The sequence below is a fragment of the Fusarium fujikuroi genome, chromosome FFUJ_chr09 (assembly GCF_900079805.1).
Source record: "Fusarium fujikuroi IMI 58289 draft genome, chromosome FFUJ_chr09".
Classification (NCBI taxonomy): domain Eukaryota; kingdom Fungi; phylum Ascomycota; class Sordariomycetes; order Hypocreales; family Nectriaceae; genus Fusarium; species Fusarium fujikuroi.
The window spans coordinates 2746644-2772196 of record NC_036630.1 but is presented as its reverse complement, the minus strand read 5'-3'; the positions used below and the strand labels follow the sequence as shown (position 1 = coordinate 2772196).

At 47.3% G+C, this 25553-nt stretch overlaps 12 protein-coding genes; 5 read left to right on the top strand and 7 right to left on the bottom strand.

The window, feature by feature from the left end:
• Positions 1-161: 161 nt before the first annotated feature.
• Positions 162-4912, top strand: FFUJ_09254 (fumonisin cluster-ABC transporter; the record flags this gene model as incomplete). XM_023568866.1 has 5 exons in its annotated part: positions 162-377; positions 437-3489; positions 3544-3993; positions 4026-4154; positions 4216-4912. The coding sequence occupies 5 exons, from the start codon at positions 162-164 to the stop codon at positions 4910-4912; spliced, it is 4545 nt and encodes a 1514-aa protein (XP_023435994.1).
• A 145-nt stretch (positions 4913-5057) lies between these two features.
• Positions 5058-6044, bottom strand: FFUJ_09255 (uncharacterized protein; the record flags this gene model as incomplete). The annotated part of the gene is made up of 1 exon (XM_023568865.1): positions 5058-6044. The coding sequence occupies one exon, from the start codon at positions 6042-6044 to the stop codon at positions 5058-5060; it is 987 nt and encodes a 328-aa protein (XP_023435993.1).
• A 711-nt stretch (positions 6045-6755) lies between these two features.
• FFUJ_09256 (uncharacterized protein) lies at positions 6756-7094 on the top strand (the record flags this gene model as incomplete). Its single annotated transcript, XM_023568861.1, has 1 exon — positions 6756-7094. One exon carries the CDS (start codon positions 6756-6758, stop codon positions 7092-7094), a length of 339 nt encoding a protein of 112 aa, XP_023435992.1.
• Positions 7095-8631: 1537 nt separating this feature from the next.
• FFUJ_09257 (related to NonF protein, involved in nonactin biosynthesis) lies at positions 8632-9423 on the top strand (the record flags this gene model as incomplete). XM_023568860.1 has 2 exons in its annotated part: positions 8632-8718; positions 8806-9423. The coding sequence occupies 2 exons, from the start codon at positions 8632-8634 to the stop codon at positions 9421-9423; spliced, it is 705 nt and encodes a 234-aa protein (XP_023435991.1).
• Positions 9424-9766: 343 nt separating this feature from the next.
• On the top strand, positions 9767-11729 carry FFUJ_09258 (uncharacterized protein; the record flags this gene model as incomplete). XM_023568859.1 has 3 exons in its annotated part: positions 9767-9972; positions 10035-11558; positions 11603-11729. The coding sequence occupies 3 exons, from the start codon at positions 9767-9769 to the stop codon at positions 11727-11729; spliced, it is 1857 nt and encodes a 618-aa protein (XP_023435990.1).
• Positions 11730-11997: 268 nt separating this feature from the next.
• Positions 11998-13152, bottom strand: FFUJ_09259 (uncharacterized protein; the record flags this gene model as incomplete). The annotated part of the gene is made up of 1 exon (XM_023568858.1): positions 11998-13152. The coding sequence occupies one exon, from the start codon at positions 13150-13152 to the stop codon at positions 11998-12000; it is 1155 nt and encodes a 384-aa protein (XP_023435989.1).
• Positions 13153-13560: 408 nt separating this feature from the next.
• Positions 13561-13995, bottom strand: FFUJ_09260 (uncharacterized protein; the record flags this gene model as incomplete). XM_023568857.1 has 2 exons in its annotated part: positions 13561-13620; positions 13669-13995. The coding sequence occupies 2 exons, from the start codon at positions 13993-13995 to the stop codon at positions 13561-13563; spliced, it is 387 nt and encodes a 128-aa protein (XP_023435988.1).
• Positions 13996-14996: 1001 nt separating this feature from the next.
• Positions 14997-16556, bottom strand: FFUJ_09261 (related to multidrug resistant protein; the record flags this gene model as incomplete). XM_023568856.1 has 2 exons in its annotated part: positions 14997-16382; positions 16446-16556. The coding sequence occupies 2 exons, from the start codon at positions 16554-16556 to the stop codon at positions 14997-14999; spliced, it is 1497 nt and encodes a 498-aa protein (XP_023435987.1).
• Positions 16557-17277: 721 nt separating this feature from the next.
• FFUJ_09262 (uncharacterized protein) lies at positions 17278-18787 on the bottom strand (the record flags this gene model as incomplete). XM_023568855.1 has 6 exons in its annotated part: positions 17278-17878; positions 17908-18100; positions 18211-18374; positions 18524-18588; positions 18628-18714; positions 18785-18787. The coding sequence occupies 6 exons, from the start codon at positions 18785-18787 to the stop codon at positions 17278-17280; spliced, it is 1113 nt and encodes a 370-aa protein (XP_023436230.1).
• Positions 18788-19780: 993 nt separating this feature from the next.
• Positions 19781-21154, bottom strand: FFUJ_09263 (probable TRP2-anthranilate synthase component I; the record flags this gene model as incomplete). The annotated part of the gene is made up of 1 exon (XM_023568854.1): positions 19781-21154. The coding sequence occupies one exon, from the start codon at positions 21152-21154 to the stop codon at positions 19781-19783; it is 1374 nt and encodes a 457-aa protein (XP_023435986.1).
• Positions 21155-22246: 1092 nt separating this feature from the next.
• Positions 22247-22971, bottom strand: FFUJ_09264 (related to methyltransferase; the record flags this gene model as incomplete). XM_023568853.1 has 4 exons in its annotated part: positions 22247-22374; positions 22442-22692; positions 22744-22851; positions 22910-22971. The coding sequence occupies 4 exons, from the start codon at positions 22969-22971 to the stop codon at positions 22247-22249; spliced, it is 549 nt and encodes a 182-aa protein (XP_023435985.1).
• Positions 22972-23742: 771 nt separating this feature from the next.
• Positions 23743-24903, top strand: FFUJ_09265 (probable 3-deoxy-D-arabino-heptulosonate 7-phosphate (DAHP) synthase isoenzyme; the record flags this gene model as incomplete). XM_023568852.1 has 4 exons in its annotated part: positions 23743-23773; positions 23881-24651; positions 24698-24852; positions 24895-24903. The coding sequence occupies 4 exons, from the start codon at positions 23743-23745 to the stop codon at positions 24901-24903; spliced, it is 966 nt and encodes a 321-aa protein (XP_023436229.1).
• Positions 24904-25553: the final 650 nt, after the last annotated feature.

The following is a 25553-nucleotide window of genomic DNA, read 5'->3' as shown; positions in this document are numbered from 1 at the left end:
CGTCGGATACCTAAAATGGAATTCCGAATCTAGGTACAAGACCTAGTTAAATAAAACAACTGGTGAGCCCCTTGCGATAAGCTTATTGTTATCTAGGACATTTCTTCATCAGTAAAAGCATCATCCGTTGAATATTGTTCTACAAGAAAGAGTCCCTAGCCATGGACTTTAAAAGCTGCTTGTCGGATGCTTCTTTCGGTCCCTTTGTTAAAGGTTGTCGAGGCAATTTTGATTTTACTTTGAAATTCGAGCTGATCATCTTTTTTATTGCGCCATATTGCGTTTTCACAACATTGGTCTTTGTGCGAATCTTGATACTCGTCTCCAAGTCTCAGATAATCACGGGGAATCACATTCCACTTGGCGTATTAAAAAACGTATATCCTCTAATTGCAGCGCTGGAAATGAACTCTTGACTAACTGTCACTAACTCCAGATTGTCAACGCTGTTTACTTCGCTTTTCGCATCATTATCCTTATTTTGAGCCCTATAGGATCTCCCAATAATGCTCTATCCCATCTATTTATCTCAGCCCAGGCCCTAGGACTAGTAGCCAGCGTGGCTACAGCAGTCCTCTCCTACTACGAGCACTGGTACTCTCGGAGACCTTCAATACTACTGAGTACCTACCTTTGCTTGAGCCTTCTTCTGGATATTTCCCATGATCGAACGCTATGGCTGAATGCATCCTCATCCCTCGAGACTGGATATTCGTCCGTGTTCTCAGTAGCTGTTGCTATCAAAGCCTTTTCCACTTGGCTGGAATCTCGCCCTCAATCGGAGCCAGATTGGGACAGTAGCGATGTCAAAGAAATCCAGGACTCAACCAGTGGAGTGTATAGCTTGAGTTCTTTCATGTGGCTTGGAGGGCTGCTCCTCCTCGGGTATAAAAAAGTCCTTGCCTTGAGTGATTTGCCGACGCTGGATGGAGACATGCTTGGGGCATTGTACGAAAGATTTCGCAAGTACAGTAGCACTCACCTTGTCACAAAACATCAGACGCAGAGAAACGGTCGGTATACACTACTCCAGGCATTGAGTAAAGCCCTGGCTATGCACCTACTCCTGCCTGTGCTGCCCAGGGTCGCTCTAATCGGCCTTTCTCTTGCGCAAGCGTTTCTGACACAGGCAATTCTCAGATACTTGGAAGAGGATCAACCTCACAATTACAGCTGGGGTTTAATAGGGGCTACCGTCTTGATTTATGGTGGCATATGCATTTGTACTTCTCTGTACTGGTATTTCCATGAAAGACTGCTTTGCGTAGTTCGCGGTTGTCTAGCAAGCGCCATATTCCACAAGACGTTAGATCTGAGCTTGACCAACACCGACAGAACAGCATCAGTAACTCTTATGAGCACTGACCTAGATCGAATACATAAGGGCTTTCTCAACCTTCATGAGCTGTGGGCAAATGTTATAGAGGCAGGACTCGCGGCGTGGTTCCTATGGCGACAAGTGGGCATAGCTTTCATAGCACCGGTCGGGCTTGTATTACTCTCCTTTCTCGGCGTCTTCGCCTTGGGCCAATACGTTGGTGTCTACCAAAGAGTATGGATGGGCAAAATACAGAATCGCGTAGCCATAACTGCCGACGCGATTTCCAAAATCAAGCACCTCAAGGTCTCGGGGATGACTCTCCCGCTTGAAGCCACCATCCAAAAGGCCCGAGAGTCGGAACTACGAGCCAGCCGTGGGATCCGGAGACTACAGATCGCGTCACTTATCATCGCATTTGCACCAGATTTGACAGCACCAGGAATTATGCTCGCAGCCACCAAGTCACAAAACTTTACCTCCCAGAAGGTCTATACTGCGATTGCCCTTCTCGCGTTATTGACCGTCCCGCTTGGAAGTATCTTCCGCTCTGTTTCACCGCTAATGTCGGCATTTGCATGTCTACAGCGCATTCAAGCATTTCTTGAACTTGATACACGAAAGGACCCTCGCTTAATTACACATTCAATGACGGATACGCCCTCGATCTCGAGTGATGAAAAGATCAATATCGAGCGATTGAAGGCGCCTAGAGGCTCAGCCATAAGACTTGTTGATGCAAGTTTTGGATGGCAGAGCAAAGGGCAGCCGTGCCTCAGGAATATCAACTTGACAGTCAATTATTCTGCCTTGACTGTCATTATTGGCCCTGTCGGATCAGGGAAGTCGACATTGTGCAAAGCCTTGCTCGGCGAAACGCTATTCGCGACCGGAAAGGTTGTTCTGGATCACGACGCTAGCTGTAGAATTGGCTATTGCGACCAAGTACCTTTCATACGAAACTGCAGCATCAAGCAAAACATTATTGGCTTCTCGAGTTGGAACCCAGTGCGCTACCTGGAGGTTATTAAGGCGTCGATGCTCCTATACGACTTGAACGAATTGCCGGAGGGTGATGCGACAGTAGTAGGAAGTGGAGGGACGACATTAAGCGGTGGTCAAAAACAGCGCATCGCCATTGCCAGGGCCCTTTATCTTGACACACGACTTCTAATACTGGACAATGTTCTGAGCGGGCTCGACACTCACACGGAACACCATCTTTTCCAACATGTTCTAAGTCCAAACGGGCTTCTGAAGAAAAGGGAGAATGCGCCGGCTGTGGTATTTTCTACTCATTCAGTCAAGTACGCCCGGTGGGCTGATCATATCGTTCTACTGAATGAAACAGGTGAGATTATCGAGCAAGGCAGCTGGGAAGAGTTGTCGGTCTACGACAGTTATTTGCAGAATTTGTGCATTCAGGAAAACGTACAAATCACAGATCCGAACCAGCTCCGAGACGTGGGAAGCGACCAGCCACTGGAGCAAATCCGACCGAAGCCTAGGCGCACTCCCTCAAGTCGTGATCCTAACGACCAAGATGTTGTGAACAGCGACACGGATAATTCTGCACGTCAAAATGGTGATATGACAGTCTATCGACACTACTTCCGAGCTGTTCCTCTTTTAGCCATCATGTCCTTCATCACGTCATCCGTATCCTATGGGTTCTTCTACAGCTTTCCCAACATTTGGCTGAAATGGTGGCTATCAGACTCTGACTCAACCCGACACGATCATCCCAAGGCCTTCTGGAATGGTATCTATGCCATGTTTCAGATCTTTGCCCTTCTCAGCGAATTGCTGACCATGTATCTGGCACTGACTTACTTCGCTTTGATATCTGGGGCAGCGGTGCACTTATCAGCATTGCGGGCTGTAACTCGAGCGCCACTATATTTCTTTGCCAAGGTAGATCTGGGTACCATCACGAATTACTTCTCACAAGACATGACTCTTGTGGATGGCGCTCTCCCTGCCTCTCTAATCCAATTTGCTAGCGATGTCGCAGCTTCTCTCGGGATGGCTGGCAACCTGGCTGCATCATCTCCATACATGGCCGCAGCCTATCCTATATGCTTTTGTTTCCTGTACTTTGTCACCAAATTCTATTTAAGGACATCTCGTCAGCTTCGTCTCCTAGACCTGGAGGCAAAAAGTCCTCTTTAGTAGGTTTTATACTTTGACTTATTGTTTTACCTAATCTAATTCAAGTATCGCAGCAAACAATTCCTTGAATCAGACAATGGAATCGCTACCATACGTGCAGCAGACTGGACTAAAGAATATCTGGTTCAGAATGAGCTGTTACTCAACGTCTCCCAACGCCCTGCCTATCTTTTGGCCATGGTTCAGCGCTGGCTTCTATTTATCCTTAACACCTTTGTGTTATTGCTGGCGTTATTGACCGTTGTGCTCGTTACGCAGCTTAAAGGTCATGGAACAGGCTTTGCTGGTGCAGGGCTGATATCCCTGATGCAAATCGGTCAGTTTCTCACCAATTGTGTAAAAAGCTATGCCAATCTGGAGGTTTCAATGGGAGCTGTCAGTCGGCTGAAAGCTCTCTCTGAAAGCCCGCATCGTGAGTGTGCAGAAGGCCAGGAGGTAGTGCCACCTCTGGGATGGCCTCGTAGAGGCTCCATCGAGGTTAATGAGATCTCGGCATCCTACAAGTGAGTAAAACAATCTTCCCAGATTTTGACAGGGTACAATTTGCTCACAACCGAGGAAGCAGCTACAATGAACAAGTGAATGAAAAATCCCTATCTTTAAGGGACTTGCGTTTTCATATTGATGCTAGACAAAAAGTGGCCATTTGTGGCCGGACAGGAAGGTCTGTATAGCTATCAAGACTTTACTAAGCATCCTATTAGTTACTAACTTACTGCTTTTAGTGGGAAATCTTCCATCATACTACTTCTTCTATGTATGCTGAAGCCGCTACAGAATACTAGAGAGGACGCTATAACCATCGATGGCATCTCCATTCAAAATGTTGACCCTTCGATCTTGCGGGAAAGAATATTTGCTGTCCCACAAGATACCATATTCCTTCCCAAGGGCTCGTCATGGCTGGAGAATATGGAACCTTTTACAACCAATGCTGCTGAGTGTAGATCTATCTTGGAGGACGTGAATCTATGGGATGTGGTTGTCGCACAAGGAGGAGATTTGACCGCGGCTATGGATTCGGACGCACTCAGCCAGGGACAGAGACAGCTCTTCAGTCTCGCCCGTGCTGTGTTGAGAAAGAGAGCCAAGACGAAATTGATGTCAGGTCAAGCGCAGCACGGTGGGCTTCTTCTACTCGACGAGCCTAGTTCTGCTGTTGATTTTGAGACAGAAGGGATAATGCACAGGATTATCCAGCGTGAGTTTTGCGACTACACCGTCGTCATGATCACCCACAGACTTGAGTTTATCACTGGACTGCACAGCATAGGTCAAGTTGGTTCGGACTCCCAGGAAACCTTTTTTAACCGAGTGCTTGTGGTCGATGCTGGGACTATAGTTGAAGATGGCCATCCAGCTGAGCTCCTGGAAGCGAAAGAGGGAAGATTCAGAGCACTATGGGAGGCGTCAAGAGTTTGAATAATGTACTTTTATTATAAACATGCATTAAAGACTTCCTCCCAGCACGACGACTCTGATAACATCGAGGAGATGTGACATAGCTGATAAGGTTGTAAATACAAGTAAGTACTAAATGGAAAGCAAGCATTGTTTAACGTCCTTATTATCTTGCAGAACGACCCAGTGCCTCGTCATGCTCCATTAACGCCTGTTTAATCTCATCGTATCGACCGAACCCAGCCATTGCGCAGGCCCATTCAAAAGCCGTTCTCTCATTCTCATCCACAAGGCTTGTGTTGGCGCCGTAAGCCAGGAGAAGCCGTACTGTCGATACTTGCCCCGATCGAAAAGCATATATCAGAGCCGATCCACCATGAATCAGATCTGCGGGTTCTTCCTGAATATGAGTTCGTCTAAACGCAGAAGCAAGTCGATGCCTTCTCGGTTCAGGCTTGCGACGGACCATGCCTCGCGCATTGCAGTCAGCACCATATTTTATTAGTTCTTCAACTGCCCAGTCGAGACCTTGCCTAGCTGCAACAACGAGCGGTGGCCTTAGTGAACCGTCCCGGGATTCTGAGCTCAAGTTTAGATCGGCACCATGGTCCAACAAGACGGCCACCATTGCTCGTTTATTTGCAATCATTCCCGGTTGCATCTTGATTATATCCCTATCGTCGTGCGGCAACCGTAGATATGTAAGGAAAGGAGCAGGGCTTCGACCTCGGTCTTTCAAAATTGCCCCGGCTAGTGCTGTGCCGCCATTTGGATGTTTCCAGTTGATATCAACACCTTTCGCCAAGCACAGCTGGGCTATCTCATGATCATCCCATTCTGCAGCCACGTTCAGCAGTCTGCCTCCATCCTCACCGGCCCAACAAATATTAGTGACGTGACGGAGAATTGTGTGCACAACTCCTGTACTCCATCTGGACCCTCGTATCACAGCCATCTGATGTAGCCACACGCGAAAGTCTGCAACATCGAGATGTGCACAGTGGCCAAGGAGAAACAGCACCAAACTCTCATGAGCAAGTCTTGCGGCGAGGATCAAGGGTGTTTCGTTCTGGTCATTTCTGATGTTGATATCGGCACTATGATTAAGTAGTAGTTGTACCACGTCAATGGATCCTTCGCGTGATGCAGTCATGAGGACACTCCTATCGCAGCTCGGGCTCGGCTCGAAGTGCTGCTGGTAGCTGATCGCGCTGTGTTACATGACCTCTTTCAATCTTGTCTAAATATTGCTGAGAGAAATGTAGAGTGGCATACTGCAAGAGACTGTTTTCAAGAATCTGCAAGCATTTGTGGGCGACTTCCCCATGACACTTGCTTGCCTCCACACGAAAGAGTTCGGCCGTAGGATCTTCATCTGCCTGGTCTCTGAGGAGATATTCCCGGGCGGATTGATGGACAAATAAAACCCGGTCATCATCTAGTTTTAGAAGTGGTTGGCAAATGGCTATTCTATCTGCCACACTCGATGCCACTCCCAACAGCGTAGGCTAACTCGCGAAGCGACAGAGGTCTTATGGCTATTGCAATCCATTCGAGGATCTTTGCACTGATATCACGGTGTTTCGGGTCGATTTGGTGCAGCATTCTTCCGAATATCGGATGCAGACCTGGTGGTATATCTTGAATCGTTTCGAGAACTTGAAGGCAGGTTCTCTTTTCAGATAGCTCATGGACCACGAAACTAACCCACAAGAACGTGCCTTCTGCTCTGGCAAGTAGCGTTTGTTCGATTTGAGAATGGATGCTTTCGAAACCGTGTATTCCTTGCAGAGGCTCCAGGCTCCACCTGGTGAATCTTGAAGCTTCCCTCAAGAGAAAGATCGATGAAGTAAAAAAGGACAAGATGGAATTGGTGAAGTACGAGGCAGAAGCATCAGGCTCCAGTGAGACCGACGACAAAGAAACGTTCACTCATGAAATAGACCGACACAAGGATATGGTTCAGATATCAGAGAAGGTCTACAAAAAGGCTCTTAATGCTGTCACCATTGAACGAGCACAGCAAAACATTTCGGATATATGTGCCACACAAGAAAGCACTGCCCTGGCAGGCAAGTCCAACGTGGATGGGTCTGACACGACGGGACAGGATATCACAAAAGTCCACGCTAAACATCGTAGCTTTGCAGTAGCGGGAGTGGCAAACAACTTTGACTTTGCGTCGTTTGCTAGAAGAAGATGAAGGACTGGGCGGTAGATTGTATATATCAAAGCGAATTAATGAGTGACTTATTTTGAGTATTATCACCTCCATTTAGGACAGCACCAAGATCCCATAGCGTAGCTGTAGCAAGTACAAATGAGGGGGAAGGTGGCATACTATGTCCCCTGACCTAGACTTTATATATCCATGCATGGCCTTTCATGGTCATTCTCAATGTCAACAGTGTTGCGGGTGTTCTACTCACCGGTCAGTAAAGGTCCCTAGTTCGTTCAAGGATACATACTAGTCCTTTGCTTAGTGACCCTGCGTGCTTTCTCAACGAGTCTCAAGAATAATCGAGCTCATAGCGCATGCAGCAAAACCCCATTCGAACAGAGAGGCCCCCTTTGCGGGCTGGTTTGTCCCCTTCACCCTCGTTCTCAGTCTTCCGATATTCCATTTTCTCTTTTGGGCGAGGAGGTTCTCCGGCAGAAGGCCGAGGATGACAGTTACGTTTGGCTGTGGGAATCTGGTTATGGACGGGCGGAAATGAGAGGTCGAATGTAGCTAGCGCGTCAATCATACCCGTTCGCTTTCATAATGATCAATTAACGGGTCTCGATAGTTGCCGTTTGAACCCGGTTGCTGGACGCGCTCCGCAGTGAAAGGGTTAGGTGGGTAATATTGACTACTGAATGCCATTTTTTTATTCATCACAGACGGTGAACTTTTGTTGTTTTTGGATGTTGGCTTGAAGAAGATGGACGAGGGGGCAATCGTTGGGTGACGGGGGACATTTATATACGTTTATTGGGTCTCGTGGCTAAACTCAACCCCTTTGACGCGAATCGATGTAAACACTCCTTTTGCTGTATGTTTATGAAAGCTTTACTCTCAATTCTCGTGACGTGATGCGCCAGCTCAAGCTATCACGGCACGAGTTAGGCGCCTCCATGGCACATGTTATCGGAAGACTCCAAAGAACCCATCTATTGGACGAGAAGCAAGACTTTGAATGGGTCATTGAGTCATTACATTACAGGATTTCAAAGTCCAAAGTCAACGCTATCTCATAACATTGAGCTTGAGACCGAGGCCGCCGACGAGTAATTGAGTCGCGTCAATTTAAATTGTGATGAAATTCGAACGTTTGAAATGACCTTCTGTGCACATCCTGAGCTCCATTCGATGCGCTTAACCGCCTCCACAACTCCCGTGTCCCTTGGAGTAGATTGACAGGCTGTTGAGGCTTTTTACGATGATGCTTGGACGGTGAGATCACATGGTCGGTCCGCATTTCCCAAAGGAGCGACGGAGTCAGCATGAGAAACAAACCCAGTCATCAAAGAGAAACGGGTCATATCCATAATAGAATCAGACCAGTTGATCTTACACTCCGTTCCTCCTTGGGGATATTTTAGAATGATTATCGTAGATGATTGAGTATAAAAGCCCTGAGCAGCGTCCTGTGACATGTGAAGAACAGCACAATCTTGATTACTTTCAGTAGCCGCCGAGCAACTCTGTCGTATCTATTCCACGTATCAACAAATATTTCACACTTTTTCACTTCAAAATGACAACTTCTAAGCCCAAGATTCTTGTAGTCCTCACCTCGGCCGACAAGGTCCCCAAGACCGGGAAGCAGATCGGATGGTATCTGGTAAGTGGCAGTACCTCCTCAATCATTGCCTGGATATCCACAGGTTGTCTTATGAAGACTTAAAATGAGTGGTACTAATATAGCCAGCCCGAGCTTGCTCACCCCTTTCACGTCCTCAACCCTCGTGCCGAACTAGTTTACGCGACTCCAAAAGGCGGCGAGTCTCCACTTGATCCTGTGTCGGTGGAGCTCTTCAAAGATGATCCTATTTGCAAGGACTTCCTCGAGAACCAAGAGTCAGTTTGGAAGAACACTCTCAAACTCAGCGACGTTGCCGGTCGAGCCTCGGAGTTCGACGCAATTTTCTACCCCGGTGGCCATGGTCCGATGGTAGACCTCGTCCACGATGAGCACTCGAAGAACCTGCTCCGCGACTTTCACTCCCAGGACAAGGTCATCTCAGCTGTATGTCATGGACCAGCTGCGTTCGTCAATGCGACGACCGCATCGGGGGACCTGATCTTGAAGGGCAAGCAAGTCACTGGCTTTGATGACGTGGGCGAAGAAATGTTCAAATTTACAGATGATATGGACTTTAGTCTCGAGAAGAGATTGGGCGAAGTCAGTGGTGGGAAGTACGTCAAGGCTGATGAGGGTCCCCTTGCGGAGAAGGTTGTTGTTGATGGGAAGATAATTACGGGCCAAAATCCAGCGTCATCCAGGGGCGTGGCTGAGGAGATCGCCAAGGCGCTTGGAGTGTATTGAAATTTCATGACTTACAGCAGTTTAATTTGAACTGATACGTAAATAGATATTATTTCATAAACTGTAAAAACTGTCGGCTTTGCATTCATGTTGACTTACCGCAGCGATTGAGGAATTCTAGTGAAGGGTAAGCTCAGACTCGATTTCAAGCTTATCTCCTACCGAACCAATCACCGTCGTTATCGCCCGCGATATGGATCCACATTCCCTACAAGGATCGGCTTTAGGCAGCTTCGTTTAACTCCGATATAACGGCGTGGGCGGATGTTAGTGCTGACAGATAACACGAACCCCTCCATTTCACTCCGAATAGCTTCATAGAATTTGTTCTCGTGTCGGAAGCATGTTTGGGACATTCTCTACTTCCAGCTCACCCGCTCCGTCGAGAAAACCTAAGCGCAGCCAGGTATCAAAGGCCTGTGATTCATGCCGACTGCATCGCGTCAAATGCGACACCCAATACCCATGTCAGAATTGCTCTAGCAAAGGTTTGCGATGCAATAGCACGACGCGGCAGAACCCAGGATGGAGTCTTTCTCGTGCTATGAGGTATAAGATGAATGCCTTGGGCCCTGTGCCGAGCTTAATCTCACGGCTGACGCAACTCATAGTGAGATCGAGGGGTTGAAAGCACGAGTGAAAGAGCTTGAGGGACAGATCAAAGATACAAGTATCCCAACACCACCAGATGAGGATATTCCGGAACTCATATCGAACGATCCGTCTCAAAGCTTCTCATACGCCAACGAGGGAGTTCAACTCGACACCACGACAGCCATCCAATCAGCGGCCACCGGCACTCAGTTCTACGGGCCTTCATCTACGTACTATTTTATCCATTGTATCAGCCAGCGTCTCAAAGCAGCTGGTTGCAGCCTGAGTAGCGATGAGGAGGCTCACAGCTTGATACCCAACTCGGCAAGTAGATCTATGGGCAACGTCATCAATACTCCCGATGCCGGGTTAGAAGGACATCAACCCTCAGATAGCACCGTGCCAGCCAGAGCGACACACGGATTGACTGAGAGGACTCTGTCCGGGAAAGACTTGTCGGCAACTCAAGAAGCCTTCTTCCTCGACCTCTTTTGGGACTCATGGCATTGCTGTTACCAGCTTCTGGACGAGGCAGATTTCAAGGCACATTACACATCACTGTGGGATGAGCCTATAGGTGACACGAGACAGGACTCACCTCTTGTCGATATTGTATTGGCTCTCTGTATGCAGTTCGGTGTCACATCGCTACCTCGTCGTAGTGGCTACAAGGCAGAGATCAACTCTCGGGACGCAGCTGTTGCCGGCCGCTGGTTGTATCAGCGGTGCCAACGACTGATATCGTATGACCTGGAGAGGCCTACACTCGAGACTTTTCACTGTCAACTATGGTCTGCGATATATCTTGCCAATGCTTCTTATCAGAACATGGCTCAAAATATGGCGGGGATTGCAGCGCGCACGGCATATACATTGGGACTGCATATCGAGCCAGGGAACGATCTACCCGTCAAAGAGAGAGAAGCACGAAAGCGGGCTTGGTGTATCATGTTCATGTTTGAGACAAGATCATGTATCCGATTAGGTCGGCCTTGGGTCACCCAAACACAGCCGATTTCACCATTGTTGCCTACACGCGACCAAGGCCATATTACGACTGGCGTTGATCACCTGAGATACACCACAGAGAGATCTAAGCTCACCGAGATAGCCCGATCAGCCTTCGATACTGTGTTTCACCACCGATCGAGCGGGGAAGCTACCAGAACGACTTCTAATAGTCAATCACGAGTGTTTGCTTCTGGTATGGATAGAATACGCGCTTGGGCGGAATCGCTGCCTGATATGCTGAAGACAGAGAGACAGAGTGGTGGGAAGTCTCTTTCCACTGACCTCTCCGAGATCGATATTGAACCATTTGCGCCCATTTCTCTGCGAAGACAGCGCTTGATGCTTGAGCTGTTCTATCACGAACTAATACTGACGCTCGGACGGCATTGCATAAGCCAATACTTGACTCGATCTGGGAGCAACAGGACCTCTTCAGATCATGAAGTCGCAGATGTCTCAGCTTTACACGCATGCGCAACGACGAAACTTCTACATCAGGTTTACCAAGAATATGATATTTTGAACGGATGGTACGAGCCATTCAACTGTCAGTGGAATGCTGCTATAACTCTAGTCGGATATCTCCTAGCATGTCCCCAGGACAGTCTCACTGCTACAATCGCCCGCACGGCTCTGTCGCAAAGTATCACGGTGCTGGAAAAGATGGGGGAGTTCTTTGGAACTGCTTCAAGTGCGGCTAGCGTGATACGGACACTCCACCAGAGGCTAAACATGCCGGTCGAAGCTCATATGTCGACAGACAGTAATACTATAACGCCTGACACCGTTCAAGACATCGACTTCAATGACCTTAAGGGGGTTGACTTGTCGTTTGAGGGTATACTGGGAACTTTTGGGGCGGAGTCTGAGTTTGAGAGACTTAGGTTCGGCATTGACATGCAGGACTTTCTAGGTAATGATGCTGAGACTATGGGTACAATGTAATAGCCCTCTGCAGATATGTCTAAGCTAAATCCCAAACTTTGCAATGTTTTCCAGCACCGTGTACTTCCGTCCGTGCACCAGCTCCTGTCTCTGACCCCTCGGCGATACCTCCACGATAGCCCGCAAGAAGTCAACCGCCCGCTGCATGTCCTCCTGCAGTGGTGAAGTGTACTGCGTCTCTTCAAACAACGTGCAGCCCTTCTCCTTGCAACGCTTCTTGAATACTCCCAGTAACCTGTATTTTTCGTTCAACGATTCTGAGGTGACGATCCCGTTCCACAGGAAGGAACTTCTTGGGTTCCACTGAGGGTATGGCACGACGCCAGCGAACTCCCAGTCGAGGATTCCAGTGATTTCGCCAGAGAGGGGGTCGAATATTATGTTGGCGAAGTGGAGATCTTTATGGGCGAGGCGTAGCTTGACGTTGTTGAGCTCGTTGGCGCGTTCTGGGAGTGCGGTTACGAAAGCTTCGAGGCGTGGAATGATATCTCGCATGAATTCCAGCTTCTCGTGGGTTTGGATGAGTCGTATGTACTTTGTGACGTGTGCTATCATGTATTCGACGTATGTCTTGTACGGCCCTCCGATGTTCATGGTCGCCACAGTCTCTCCTTCAGGCCAAAGCGCTTCGATATCTGGGATCTGCCAGAATGTCTCGTCCACTACTGGGCCGAGCTGAACTTGGCCTTGATCATCGAGGATCAATCCCCCGATACCTTGCCACGGATGCGCCTGGAGTTGGGTGAGGAAGTCGATCAGCTGGTCGAAAATCTGGTTCATTTGCTTGTCGCTCAGACTGTCGTAGAAATCGCTGAGTGTGGCGTCCTGAACACGAGAGAGCAAAGAATACTCGTGAGCGATGGGGTTCTTATTGTAAGCATCGTGGGCTATGACCTCTGGTAAAGGTATCGTGGTGTTCTTGGAGAGCCAAGTCATGACGCCTATCTCATTCGAAGTTTTGATCTCGGGGAGATGGTTGCCCGCGTCGCGAAGAACGAGCTCGGAGTAGCCGCGCGAGAGTTCGGTAGGTGGCAGAGTGAGGAAGTAGACTGAATGATATTGAGCAGTCGTTCGAGGGTTGCTGATCGAGGTGGCCCGAGGCAGACGCAAGGCCTGCAAGAGAGCGTTGATAGCATCGTCAGGCAGAGGGGGAGGGAGATGGGTGGCGGGCGAACTCATGGTGGCTGGTGTTGGTGTTGATGCGATGTTGGAGAGAAGAGAAGGAATAGTTGCGCAGGAAATCGATAATATCCTTGTATAAACTGAGTATTTGGCAGAGAGGGAACCACAAAGGAAGAAACAGTGCTTTATGCCGATAAGATATGAAGCAGATGTGAAGGTTGTTTCTTCTCCACAATTCAGGCTTTTATTTTATTATAAATCTTGACTTGAAAGTTCTGAAGTTGGCAGCTTTTAAAGAGGGAGTGGCATCACGAAGTGTGCAAAGCTTTAGATTTGGGCATCCCGATGAAAGTTTATGTAATTCTAAGCTAACCAGAGTATTTAGACATTATTGATGAGATTTGACCTCCTCCCTCACTACTACCTTGAATAACCATCTATCGGCTTATTCTAAGTTAGAGAAGCTTAAAGCAGGTTGCTTAAATCGATGCAGGGTTGTCTGTTGTTGATGAGGCCTGTGATACCCTGTGACACATTAGTAAAGCAGCCGAAACTCGAGGGCTGCTTTCTTACAGTAGATGGGGAGTCGATGCAGCAAACTACATTGCCACTGCACTTCCTGCCAAGAGTCCCATCGAGAATTCCTACAACATTTAGGCTGATGTCGACGCAGCCGTTGGGATTGTTCAAATTCGTGGAGGGAAGACCTAATAATCCGCGTTGGTTGATGTTGTTCCCATTGCCGCCCTTGTTGTTGCAACACCGGACACTTCTGTCCTGCCCGCAGATTTTCTGAGCGTCAGAGACCATGAGCTGTGCAACCTGAGGCTTTCTCGTTCCTTTCAGCCTGAGAGCGGCAGCAGCAGAAGTAAAGACGGTAAGCGTAGTCATGAAATGCATGTTGACGGAAGATAGGGAGATAAATGGTTAAAATGGTTATTCAGGGAGGTTGAGCTGGAGGCAAGGGCGTAGACTTGAAAATTGATGATGGATAATTGGTGATTAAAATTGCTGTGAGGAAATGAGCAATGTATAACAGCTTTATACTTAAGAGTATTGCCGCAATCGAAAAGTTTCTTCATCAGTATATGGACGGCAAGCAGTGGCTTGACCCCAGCCATCTGCTGAATGCCGTGACCAGGAGAGCACAAGGCTGAACTCGGCAACAAAGAACACTGTCTTCCCTCCACTGTTTAAGCTTATCCCAAATCTGCATATGAATAATTGCAAGTGGCTAGTAAGCAATACATAATCTTCAGCAATATATGTATTTTCCCAATTCATCCCAAATCTACGGTCTGGACCTAGGGCTTTGAGACACGGCAGAGGGTGGCTACTGTTCTGGACTTGAAGTCGATTGATCCAACGGCCCGATTACAGAGACACTTGGAGGCCAGAAGCATGCCAGTCAGAGCCGGCGTATAGCAGTTCCATCACTAATCTTTTTTTGCCATACTGCTAAGACTTGAAAGTTGCCACAATAACCAATGGTTGTGCCGAGATTAATTGACAAATATGCGGTTAGCGCGTGAGCTTCTGGTGGACTTCGCGCAGCCGAGGCCACTGGTTGAGGTTACAGATCGACTTTAAGTGCTAAAAAAAAAAGAGATTGACAACCTAAGATGTTTGACTAATATTCGAGCCAATCCTGCTCACACTATCGCCTCGCCAGGCGCCCCAAAATACTGCTACATCAGCCGTTTCCTTTCCCCGCAAACAAGGCGTGTGTTGCACGCCAGACTACTCTCGGAAATTAGACCACCTAAAGCCAACCTATCTTCTATCTTCTCTCGGCCGCATTAAGCTCTCAGCCACAGGTCTCAGCAGCAAATAACACTTCTAGCTCACAACTTAGACATTATACCACGATGTCTGACCAATTGCTACTAAAGCCAACCAATTTACCATTGCGGCGAGCCTTTGGCTCGAAGAGTTGCACCGTACCTCCACAACAGGAATGGTGCTGGCCAGCCCAGGACGATGAACACCAAGGCAAGCAGGCTATTTCCCCAGCCATAATCAAGTTTATGATACATTGCCGGGGCAAAAATAGGAAAGGCAAAGCCTGCAATACTGCGAAGAAACTGCGAGGCAGCACTTGCGGAGGCGACATACTTACGGAAAGCATCCATAACATATGCTTGCAAAGCTTGTGTATTAAGGATGATACCGCAACCAAATATTGCGATACCGATGTCAGGGACTATCCACGCAGTGTGCCTGTCTGCCGACCAGCCATAGAGAAACAGGCCGAGAGGGATAAGGATAGCTCCAGGTAGCATTAGAGGAACGCGATACTCAGGTGCCGTGTCGTCGCCAGCTCTTTTCTTTAAATATCCCCAAAGCTTGTCCATGAGAATGGCGCCGCCCTGTGCTGCCACTGTGTAACCTATAACCAAGGCGAAGTAATGCAAGCCACTCTCCCATTCTGACTGGCCGTACCGCTCAATCCACAGAGTCGCAAACGTGGAGAGAACGATATAGAGGATTCCAAAATTGTAAGCCAGGAATATCGCAATGACTTGCAATATGGGCTGCGTGAAGAGTAGACGGAACGGGCGACTGAGTGCCCTGAGCAGAACCGGACGAAGACTTCGTTCTGAGGCACTCATATGCTCTGTGAAGTAAGCCCTGCCGGTCTCCTTACGCAAACCGGCAGCTCTCCTCTCCAACAGAACAGCCTCATAAGTCTCATCGAACACGATTAGAGCGATGACGACCAAGATCCCATCGAAGATGGAGAGCACCCAGAAGGTCCAGCGCCAACCCACGGTCTGTGTGACCGCACCCCCGATGATGGGCCCAAGTGCAGGACCTAGGAGCGGGATAAAGGTCGAGATAGCGAATGAAGTGCCCCTTTCTTCCGCCCGCCACATGTCCGATAGAATTGGGTTTGTCACAGCAAATTCAGCGCTTGCCCCAAGACCTGAGAGAAGACGGCTTGCAATCAACAGACGGCTTGACTCACTGAAACCCGCAACGGTGTTCCAGAGGATATAGAAGCAGCTAGAGGCCACCCATGTTGGCCGTCGTCCAAAGACTTCCGCAAGCGGAGAAAGAACCATGGGTCCAAAGGCGAAAGCGAGAACGAATATTGATAGGAAGATCTGTGTTTCTTCCGCGTCGGTGCCCAGATCGTGGGATATTGTCTCGAGAGCTGGGGCGAGCATGGCTCCCGACATGAGAGTGACCAAGCCGCCACCGGAGAGCAATAGAGTGATGGCCCATTTGCGCGGCCGAGACCAGTTGTATGGATGCCCTGGATCGCTGTCTCCGTCCCAAGTTACCTAAACAGCCGCGCGAGGTTGATTAGCTTATGTGAAGCATCACAGACTGTATGGGAAATATACCAGGAGCGATTCCGCCTCCGACTTATTTGGCTGGATACTCCCTGACTCGAGTTCATTTTTATCTTGAATGACTGGTTTCACTGGAGCTTTCTTGTTCTGCTGGATAGTCATCACAGCGACTGAGTATGTTAAGAACAGGATAGGTGGATGTGATTCGATTTTGGTAAGTAGACAATAAAAGAACGAGATGTATCTGGGACTCAGACAAGATCCGAAATTGTGCTTTTTTTTCTCGGCTTCTTTCTCTTCTTCCACCATTATATCCCGGGAAGGGCTCCTCGATATAAATACTTACATCGTCGATGGGACTTTTGTTTGGTGCTTTGCAAGAAGCTCGGTCCGAGCCTGCTTTACAGTGGAAGGATGAATGGTTGCAGGGTTACTATAACGGGTTAGTGATTACAAACCTCTCGGCTTGGGGGCTCGGCTTGAAAACTAGCGGCTTCGGCTTGGTAACTGGGGGGCTCGGCTTTTAAAATAAGCACTCGGACGCTGGACGGTGGTTCAGGGTAGGTATAAGCACTAAGATGGCAATGATAAGACTTTTTGACAGGGGATCTTCGGTTTGACGGCACAGCTTGGTGCGTCACACTGCGGAGCAGTGTTCGTAAACCGAGTCCGCACCAAACGGTGATGCGATGAGTGACGATCGAAAACGTACAATTATACGAAACCCCTAATTCCCTTGGGGCATAGTGATCGGCTAACTCACGAAATTGGTCCATGGACAGTGAGAAATTGGCAACAGACGACAACATTCGCATCATCACTCCAGCGTAAGAGGAACGAAAGCGCAAAATAAGGATAAGGAGGGATTTACCATTCCATCTATTCAACGAATGTATTTTGTTGTGCTGAGCGCCGAGGCTGAGGTTAATAATGTCTCAGCCTCATCGTAATGCCCTTGGCTGTGACAGGTCGCTGCTAAGTTACAAAAGCTGATTATTGTGTCTGGGTGCCTTTCGATGAGCGTCCGCCGCTGGAAACTTATCATTGACAAAAAGATATTCTCAGCCTCAATGTAGGGGCCGCGCATGCCGTATGTGGCCATAAGAGAACTCATGCTCCACACGATATGAGCGTGTTCCGACCCTAGGACGGCGCCTCGCAGCTTAAGTTGACGATCGAAAATCTCCTCAGCTTCTCCGTATCGTGTTTTTCCATAGAATGACGAGGCAAGGTTTCCCATGCTCCACAATGTATCCCCCAGCACGTCAATTCTCAGCTCAAACGCCTCTTTCGCTACCACCTCTATGTCTTGCCAGGCTTGTTTCTTGTAAAAGTGTCCTGAAAGAAGAGTTAAAAACTCTGCTTCTATTTGTATTTCCTCCTGGTTATAGGCCAGCTTGCACAGCCGTAATGTATGACTCAAATATCTCATATACTGAGCCCCTACTTCTTGCATGAAATTGTTCAAAAGGCATTCCACGGTCCTGAACGCCATGGAGAAAATGAAGCATACGTGTTAGTACTGGTTAGACCATAGCTCACATTCTGAATGCTACCAGCGCCAGCTCGATCAGCCTGTATGCTCGACTTTGATCCCAACGCAGCGCCCGTCTTCAATATTCTATCTTTACTGAGCGAGATGATCCGAACAGCTTCCTGTAAGCTTTTTGGCATATCAAAATTAAAATTACCGCCTTTTTCTGTATCTATAGACAGGAAGGAGTACTATTGGAGGAGGATGAGAGCTGCTTCCGTTTCTTGTTCCTTCATGCATGGGGCTTTTCCATTATCGTGTCATGCAAGCCACGGTTACTACCTTGATCATTACTTCTGATATCCACTTGATGGATATGTGTGCAAGACCAAACAGAATATCGCAGGCAATCCGGTTCGTCTCCTGGATATATCGTATCCATGTATCCTAAGTCTTCATGACCCCGTGAGGGATATGAGGACCAGGCCGGGTATCCGATTGAGGAACTGCATTGATATGCCGATTTACTTTTACCCCTAGTCAGCTTCAATCGATATCGATTAACTGGTCTTGATGTTTGCGGTAGAAACATCGCACCTTGACTTATCGCCAAGGGGAACCGACCAAGCTCATCGATCAGAGCTCTAGTGCTAACATTCCTGCCTCGCTGACCTCCTGATTTTGGACGATCTCAAATAGCCTGAACGCCTCGTTGTACGTCTACTGATCTACTAGTATCGCACTTTTTAGGCTACTCACGATATCCAAAATATCTTCATCGTAGCTGATCTGAAGAGTTGATCCTGCACAGCTTGATGGGACGTAGTCGAATATATCCGTTATGATCTGTGGCGAGTTGGAGCATGCGTCAACACCAAGTGCTGCGAGGTTTTTGGCGCAGCCAAGAACAAGTAACCATTATGGTTTTGACTCGACGCTGTGGTGAGCTGCCCCAAGTGGCTTTTTATCTTCGAGATCAGTGTTCAGGCCCTATGTAATACCGATTTTCTTAAAATCTTGCAAAAAGGTAGTTCGTCCGCTAGCAAAAGCCCAGAAGACAAAACACATAAGATCCTCACATCTTCAATAAGTAAAATCAAGTGCGATCTGCTTTTCCCTACTTTTATCAATATTGTTCATTGTAGAGCCAATATTGTAACAGATGCTGCATCTTTGGATCCGACTGCCATATCCTTTTCGAGCCCAGTCGCCATTAAGAGCATACCCATTGAATCGGTACTCTGCTCTTAACAGGGCTCTCTGTGGTCTTCTCACTGTCACTCGGGCACTCATTCTCAACGAAACCCGAAGCATAGGCCCTTCCTTGCCTCACCTACTCGCTATACACTGTGTGATTGCCCATGTTCGGCACCTCTCCGCTGCAAGGGGCTACACCAAAAGAATAAACCAAGATGTGGAGGAAAATGGCGTCCGGAAAGATGACTCTACTGAGTTTGATCATTTGCAGAAGCTTCGGCTCAACTGGTGGTCACTGAGCGATGCCAATGACCAAGTGTTAGGCTATTGAAATAAAGGGCCATTCCCAGGTAATACTAGGCAATTGACACGGTAACCCTTGGTAAAAGAGTTATGAATTTTGAGTTGGCGAACCATATCTATGTCATTAATGGTACAATATAGACTGGCATCGGCTGTCCTGACAGTCACAGGGTAGCCGAATTCAGGGGCTCAGTGCCAAAGACTCGGCTACTTGAAGATCTCATTGTATCAGGCAAGCGTATCGGGATGTTCGGCGCACAGATGGATAAATAGCCACGATTAACTGAGCATTTGATGTAAATAACTAGAAGAGCGACAAGAATTGGACTTCCTTGGTCGCTTTCGATCTGCTGATCGTATGAGTACTGTGATATTTCTTGAAACTTGGAAATGATTGCAATATCGAAAGTTTTCACGACACTTGTGAGCCTTGCTCTCTAAATCCCATTTTCTCCTCTTCCCTCACTAGGAACGGCGTGATTGTTGATAGTTTTTCGCATGTTTCCGTCAGCTCTCTCTCTGGCTGTGACTGTGAAATGATTCCGGCGCCAGCCTGTGCCCACTGGCGGTATCGGTCCTGGAAAACCGAACGAAGAACTAAACTTGCCTCGAAAGTACCTCCGGACGGCTCCATCATAATAATCCCCCCAGAATACAGTTCTCTGGGGCCTGACTCTAGAGACTCAATGGCCTCCAAAGCATCTGTCTTTGGAATGCCCGAAGCTGTAATCGATGGAAAGAGTACATTCAGGGCATCCCAGCAATCTCTACCGTCTCCCAACGCTCCAGTTACCCGGGAGCCAAGGTGCTGTACTTTTCCTCTTATACGTACCGACATTAGATCCTCCACTACAACGCTCTCGTGGGGACAAATACGTTGAAGTTCTGTGATAGCTTCCTTAACAGACATGATGTGTTCCACAATCTCCTTGGGGTCGTTCTCAAGTTCGTTCCTCAACCTTGCACGTTCAGCCAGGTCGTCTGGGAAGGCACGTGTACCTGCCAAAGGCTCTGTTATGATTTTGCCTTGCTCGAGAGAAACAATCAGTTCTGGGCTAAACCCAGTCGATTGATAACCGGCATGGTTGAAAGAAAAACTTCTTTTTGGTGTGTTTAACTCCCTTCCGACCAATAAGGTCGCCAGCATGTCGACTCGCTCCGGCAGGCTTATGGCACGTGAGACAATTGTTTTCATGACCTGGCCATCTTCGATTTTTGAAAGCGCCTTCTCAACAGCAGTGGTGTACTGGGAAGATCGTTGAGAAATATCCACTGTCATGGATTGAGCTCGCTGCACTGTATGCATGGGCGCTGAAGTGACGACATCAACGAGATGCCGAAAAGCTTCGGTCTCTTCCCCTTGGACAATGATTTTGTCGGGCGCAATCACGATTTGGTATCGAGGTACCATGAGGCTAAGTAAAGGCCATTCACCAGGAGTGTATGGGATACCCCGGACATGGGAAGCATAGCTATATCCGACATATCCGAAGATTTTGAATCCCCGTTTGATGCTCGTTTTAACAAAGTCTCGTGCAATTTGATCGAGATTTGATGTAACTGGGACTTTCTGATTATGACCTTCATTGAGGATCGATGCTGATGTCCCGGCTGAGTCAATGGTCAGCGAAGATTGGCAGTCAAGGCCAATGTACCAGCAATGGTTCTGTTCGTAGACGTAGTGCTCATGGTCCTTATACGAGGCCAAAATGTTGATAACCAGCTCAACGCCTTTGTCAACATCTTGGGATAGGGGAATGGTTTCAGTGACAATTGTGTCGCTCATGCTGATTACTACCAGAAAGGGGAGACAGCTCAATGAAGAATTATTTTAATAACTAGTTTCTGTGTGTCTGAAACTTTTCGCAGAAACTATAGTCGGTTTTCGCTCTTTTTAAATCCATTTGCGTGGCAACACCATAAGTTGCTGTGAACTTCCGCATGTAAGCTGTCAGTAACCCGAATCTGGATGACGTCAAACCTAGACAGGTATTCCTTTGATGTATGTATGGTCACCGGCTGCAGACATGACGCAAAGATTTCTCAGACAAGACCAAATGACCAACATCTCCAGTTCTTTGGCTTTGGAAACCTGGAACACTCACGCGCAGATACCATGATTGGTCTCGTGTTGGATAAGGAGGGATGATGGGAAGTAATTACAGATAACATACATGCTTTTGAGTGCCGTGCCGCGCTGTGCCGTGCTGTACTATGACGTACAATATCTTGCCGTGCCGTGTCGTGTCGTGCCGTGCCGTGCTGCCTCTCGCCACAAGATGTACCATACGTGTTGCAGGGTAAGACACCTATAGGTATTCATCCAGTAAGATCCAGACACGAAGTAATTACCTATGCGGTGTTCAAGATACGTGTAGATGTCGTTTGTCATTTGGGAAACTGGGAAGGTAGGACTGTGATTATGATGCAAGGGAGGGATCGGTAGTTGAATCAAAGCAACGCCTCATTTATGATCTTCACACATCTGCCATATCATTGTTAAGATAAGTTTCTTGATTGGAGAAGAGCTAGAGAAGTTCAACATTCTACACTAGGCTTGCGTGCCAGTGATGAGACTGGCCCCCAATTGTATACCAATCCGTCGGTTCGAGAATATATAAGCTTGTCTAACAATACATCACAAGCCTCAATCTCTGAACTGCTACTGATAGAAGAAGTACGATTGATCCCAGCAAAGATCTCTTTCAATGCCATCAAGTAGGTGTTGGTACACATCTGGATCAAGCCTGGCTTGAACCGACGCTGCAAGTGCTCAATAGAAACCATACCACAGGATTCTAGCGAGGCTTCAAGACTAGATACCCAGCTGTAGCATATATAAGCAAGATGGTACGTACAGTATCGTTAGCGGAGATAATTACCTGTAGTCTATGCCTGCGGCTGTGAACAACTTGTTGGCCTTGCGTTCAAACTCTTCGCCGATCGAACTTCGAACTTCTTGGACCAAGAGATTTGCCTCCTCCCATTGGATGTATCCACCGGGCTCTATGTGTTTCCATTCGTTAGCTATCGTCGACTCAAGTGGCCAATTCTGGTTGGGATTTTAACATACTCAGTAGTTTTGAAACGCTGCAGATAAGAGTTTTAACATCTTTGGTTCTAAGGTTGCTTGCCCACATTCTCAAATGTACAACATCGTACTTTTCCAATAACGAATCTGGCGGATCCTGTAAAGAGTCCATTACACACAGATTGACGTTGAGGGGCCATAGCTCTTTTGAAGGAAATTGTGAGGCAGAGATATCGTACCCGTGGAGGCAGACAGTATCCGGAAGCTCCTGTGCTAGGTCGAATAGCCAGATGCTGTAAGTCTGGATTAGTACACACGTGCTTTATTCTTACAAGGACACATACCCTGTGCCAGTGCCGACTTCAGCAACTTTCATCTTACTGCTTCTGGGGATTGCGGGGTGCAACGCGTACCCAGTATGTAGCCGCCACAGTAGATGCTGAGCATCAAGTCTGCATGCAATCAGTACGGCCTCTAAGACCTAACTGTCATCCAGGAAAGCGAGCTTACCTTATAGAACCAGAGATATCCCGGCCTAAAACGTACTCATCACTACTTTCGATATGGGGCATCCTGTCGCCTTAATCCCTTCGTTTTGAAACCAATAATTAAGGATGGAGGTATTCTCAGACAGGATCTTGAATCAGGTGTTAAATATTTCCCAAATACTTAGCGTCATCAGCCATATACGTCATGAAGCGAGCTGTGTGGTAACATTGCATGTAACAAGTGTCTTAGATGCCACTCTCTGTAAAGGACCGAAAGAATACCACAGTAATGTCCGTACTCCACCACTTGCCAGTACCTATAATCAAGGATTGTCGAATACAGGTTGGTCTACCTTGATTTTCCAAAGCGTGTATGCCTCACTTCCCCTCCCGGTCTACGCCATCCTCCCCTGCCGCATATGCAAAGGTGTAAGCTCCGCAAAGTGACGGAGGTTCGGAACAAGATATGATGTCGATCAACCTCTTTTTCTCTTTTAATGGTGGGAAAATTCGCCCTAAGGTTGCACACACGCCAATGTGTGACGACTTTCAAGAGGGAACATAGAATGGTACCATGGTCAATGGCACTATCGCTTTGAGAAAAGAGATAATTGCGTCATTGCTTGCCAAAGAAGACAAGACGAGAAGGAGTAAGAAGGCTAAAGTGGATAGATAACTAGGCTGCTTGACGACCTGAAACTGCTTACTCCTTTCATTTCTTGTGTGTTAGTTTTTTTTTTTTTTTAAAAAAAAAAAGAACAGATTTTCTTTTGCAGTGCAGTGGCTGTTAGTGAAGAATTCTTTGCAGGAATCTCAAGGTTCACCTAGTTGTCGATATTTCCATTTCGATCAATCATGGAACGCAGTTCTATTGACAGCCAACGGGGTAAGTGCAAAAAGAGTATCCAACATAGAAGCATCGGTAGCCCTACAACTCTAGATATCGATATCACCAAGTAATTCATCTCCATGGAACTGAGCTAACCTTACCAGTTTACAAGCAGGACCCACTAGCTCCTCCGTCCCTTCTCGCATTCGAGATCCCAATGACCGAGACAGCCACTCTTACCGTCCAACACGGTCGAAAGCAGATTCAAGCTATTCTTGATGGCCACGATGATCGCTTCATTGTTCTCTTGACACCCACCTCCGATTCATTCCCATTGCCCTTATCTCAAGACTACACTGAGTTGAAGTCCCTTTGTTCAGCATTTTCAAAAGATCTTTTGATTGTGCTTTACACGGAACTTGACTATCTTGCAGTTCCGCACTCGAATACGGGTATACACAGCACCACTGAAGATGTCACTACATGCAATATCAACAAATCACTACACGTTTTGCGTCAGCATTTTCACAAAGCCTCATCCTCAGGAATACCAATTGCTTGTGATGTTAACGATAACATTGCTCATAACTATTTTGATGATCTTTTGTCGTTAGGTATTAGCAACTCGAAGCTTGCCAGCTCTCAATCCCACACAGCCCTCGTCTCTGGACTTCCTTTTCCAGTCGCATTTTCCGTCAATAAGAGCGACGATCTCCTTCCGACTCTTGAGGCCATTGATTCGGCTTCGTCGGGCCATCAATATTTGGGCATTTCACAAGAGGGACTCATTGCTATTTCGAGATCACGCGGGAATAGCTATGGGTTTGTCAAATTGAACTCTAATGAGCATGAGCATCCCGGATCCTATGGAACTTTACCTGGGATGGAAAATAAGAGAGGACGGCCTAAGGTCTTGTTGGATTGTGCTGCGCATGGTAAGGCTCGTCTCGTTATCAATTACCATACTATGACAGGATTTAGCTGATATCTATAAAGGAGTCGCATGCGTCAGAAATGAGATGGCTCGGGGTGACAAGTTAGTGATTGGCACGACAATGAAGATCAGCATCAATGGTTCATGTAAGGGTGAGGCAGCAGAAAGCCAATTAAAGCCCGAGGATGTATACAAAGAGCTGGTATGCAAGCTAAATGACTTGCGCTTACTAGTCAATTCTCAGTGCACTTAGTTAGGTCCATAACACTCAGTATTGAGACAGTATTACAGATAGGAAATTGAAATAATGAATAGTAGAAGAACTTGTAGTATAGTGAAAGGTAGGCATCAAGAGATTAACATGGCTAGTAGGCATATTATTATAAAGAGTTAACCATATCATAGATAATAGTAAGTTAAGTGCTAGATATAGTTAATAAAGAAGTATCTTAATAAGCTATAGCAGCTTCTATTAGGTAAATTCCTACTTATATAGGGGTATTCTAAGTAAAATAGAAAGATAATAATACTAAAGCACTATAATGTTCTGGGATTTTAATCAAGATGCACATGAACTAGGGCAATGGGTTTCTACCTAAACTACATACAGGTCAACAGGCCAGATCAACTCAGTAACCACTGCGCTGAATTCTGCGACATACTTTTAGTGGATATCGTCACAGTGACATTCCAAATCTATCCACCGGGTAAAGCCTTGCCTCTGTAAGCCACTCGATTGCTCTGGAAACCAACACCGCCAATATGGCATTTTTGGTAAGATTGTATGGAGTATGGAAGACCTTTGACAAATGTCAAGACTTGATAGACCACATAGTTTCCATACAGCTCCTGAACGAAATTCAGCCTGTATGACGTCAAAAGTTGGTTGAGCGGTGAGACTCT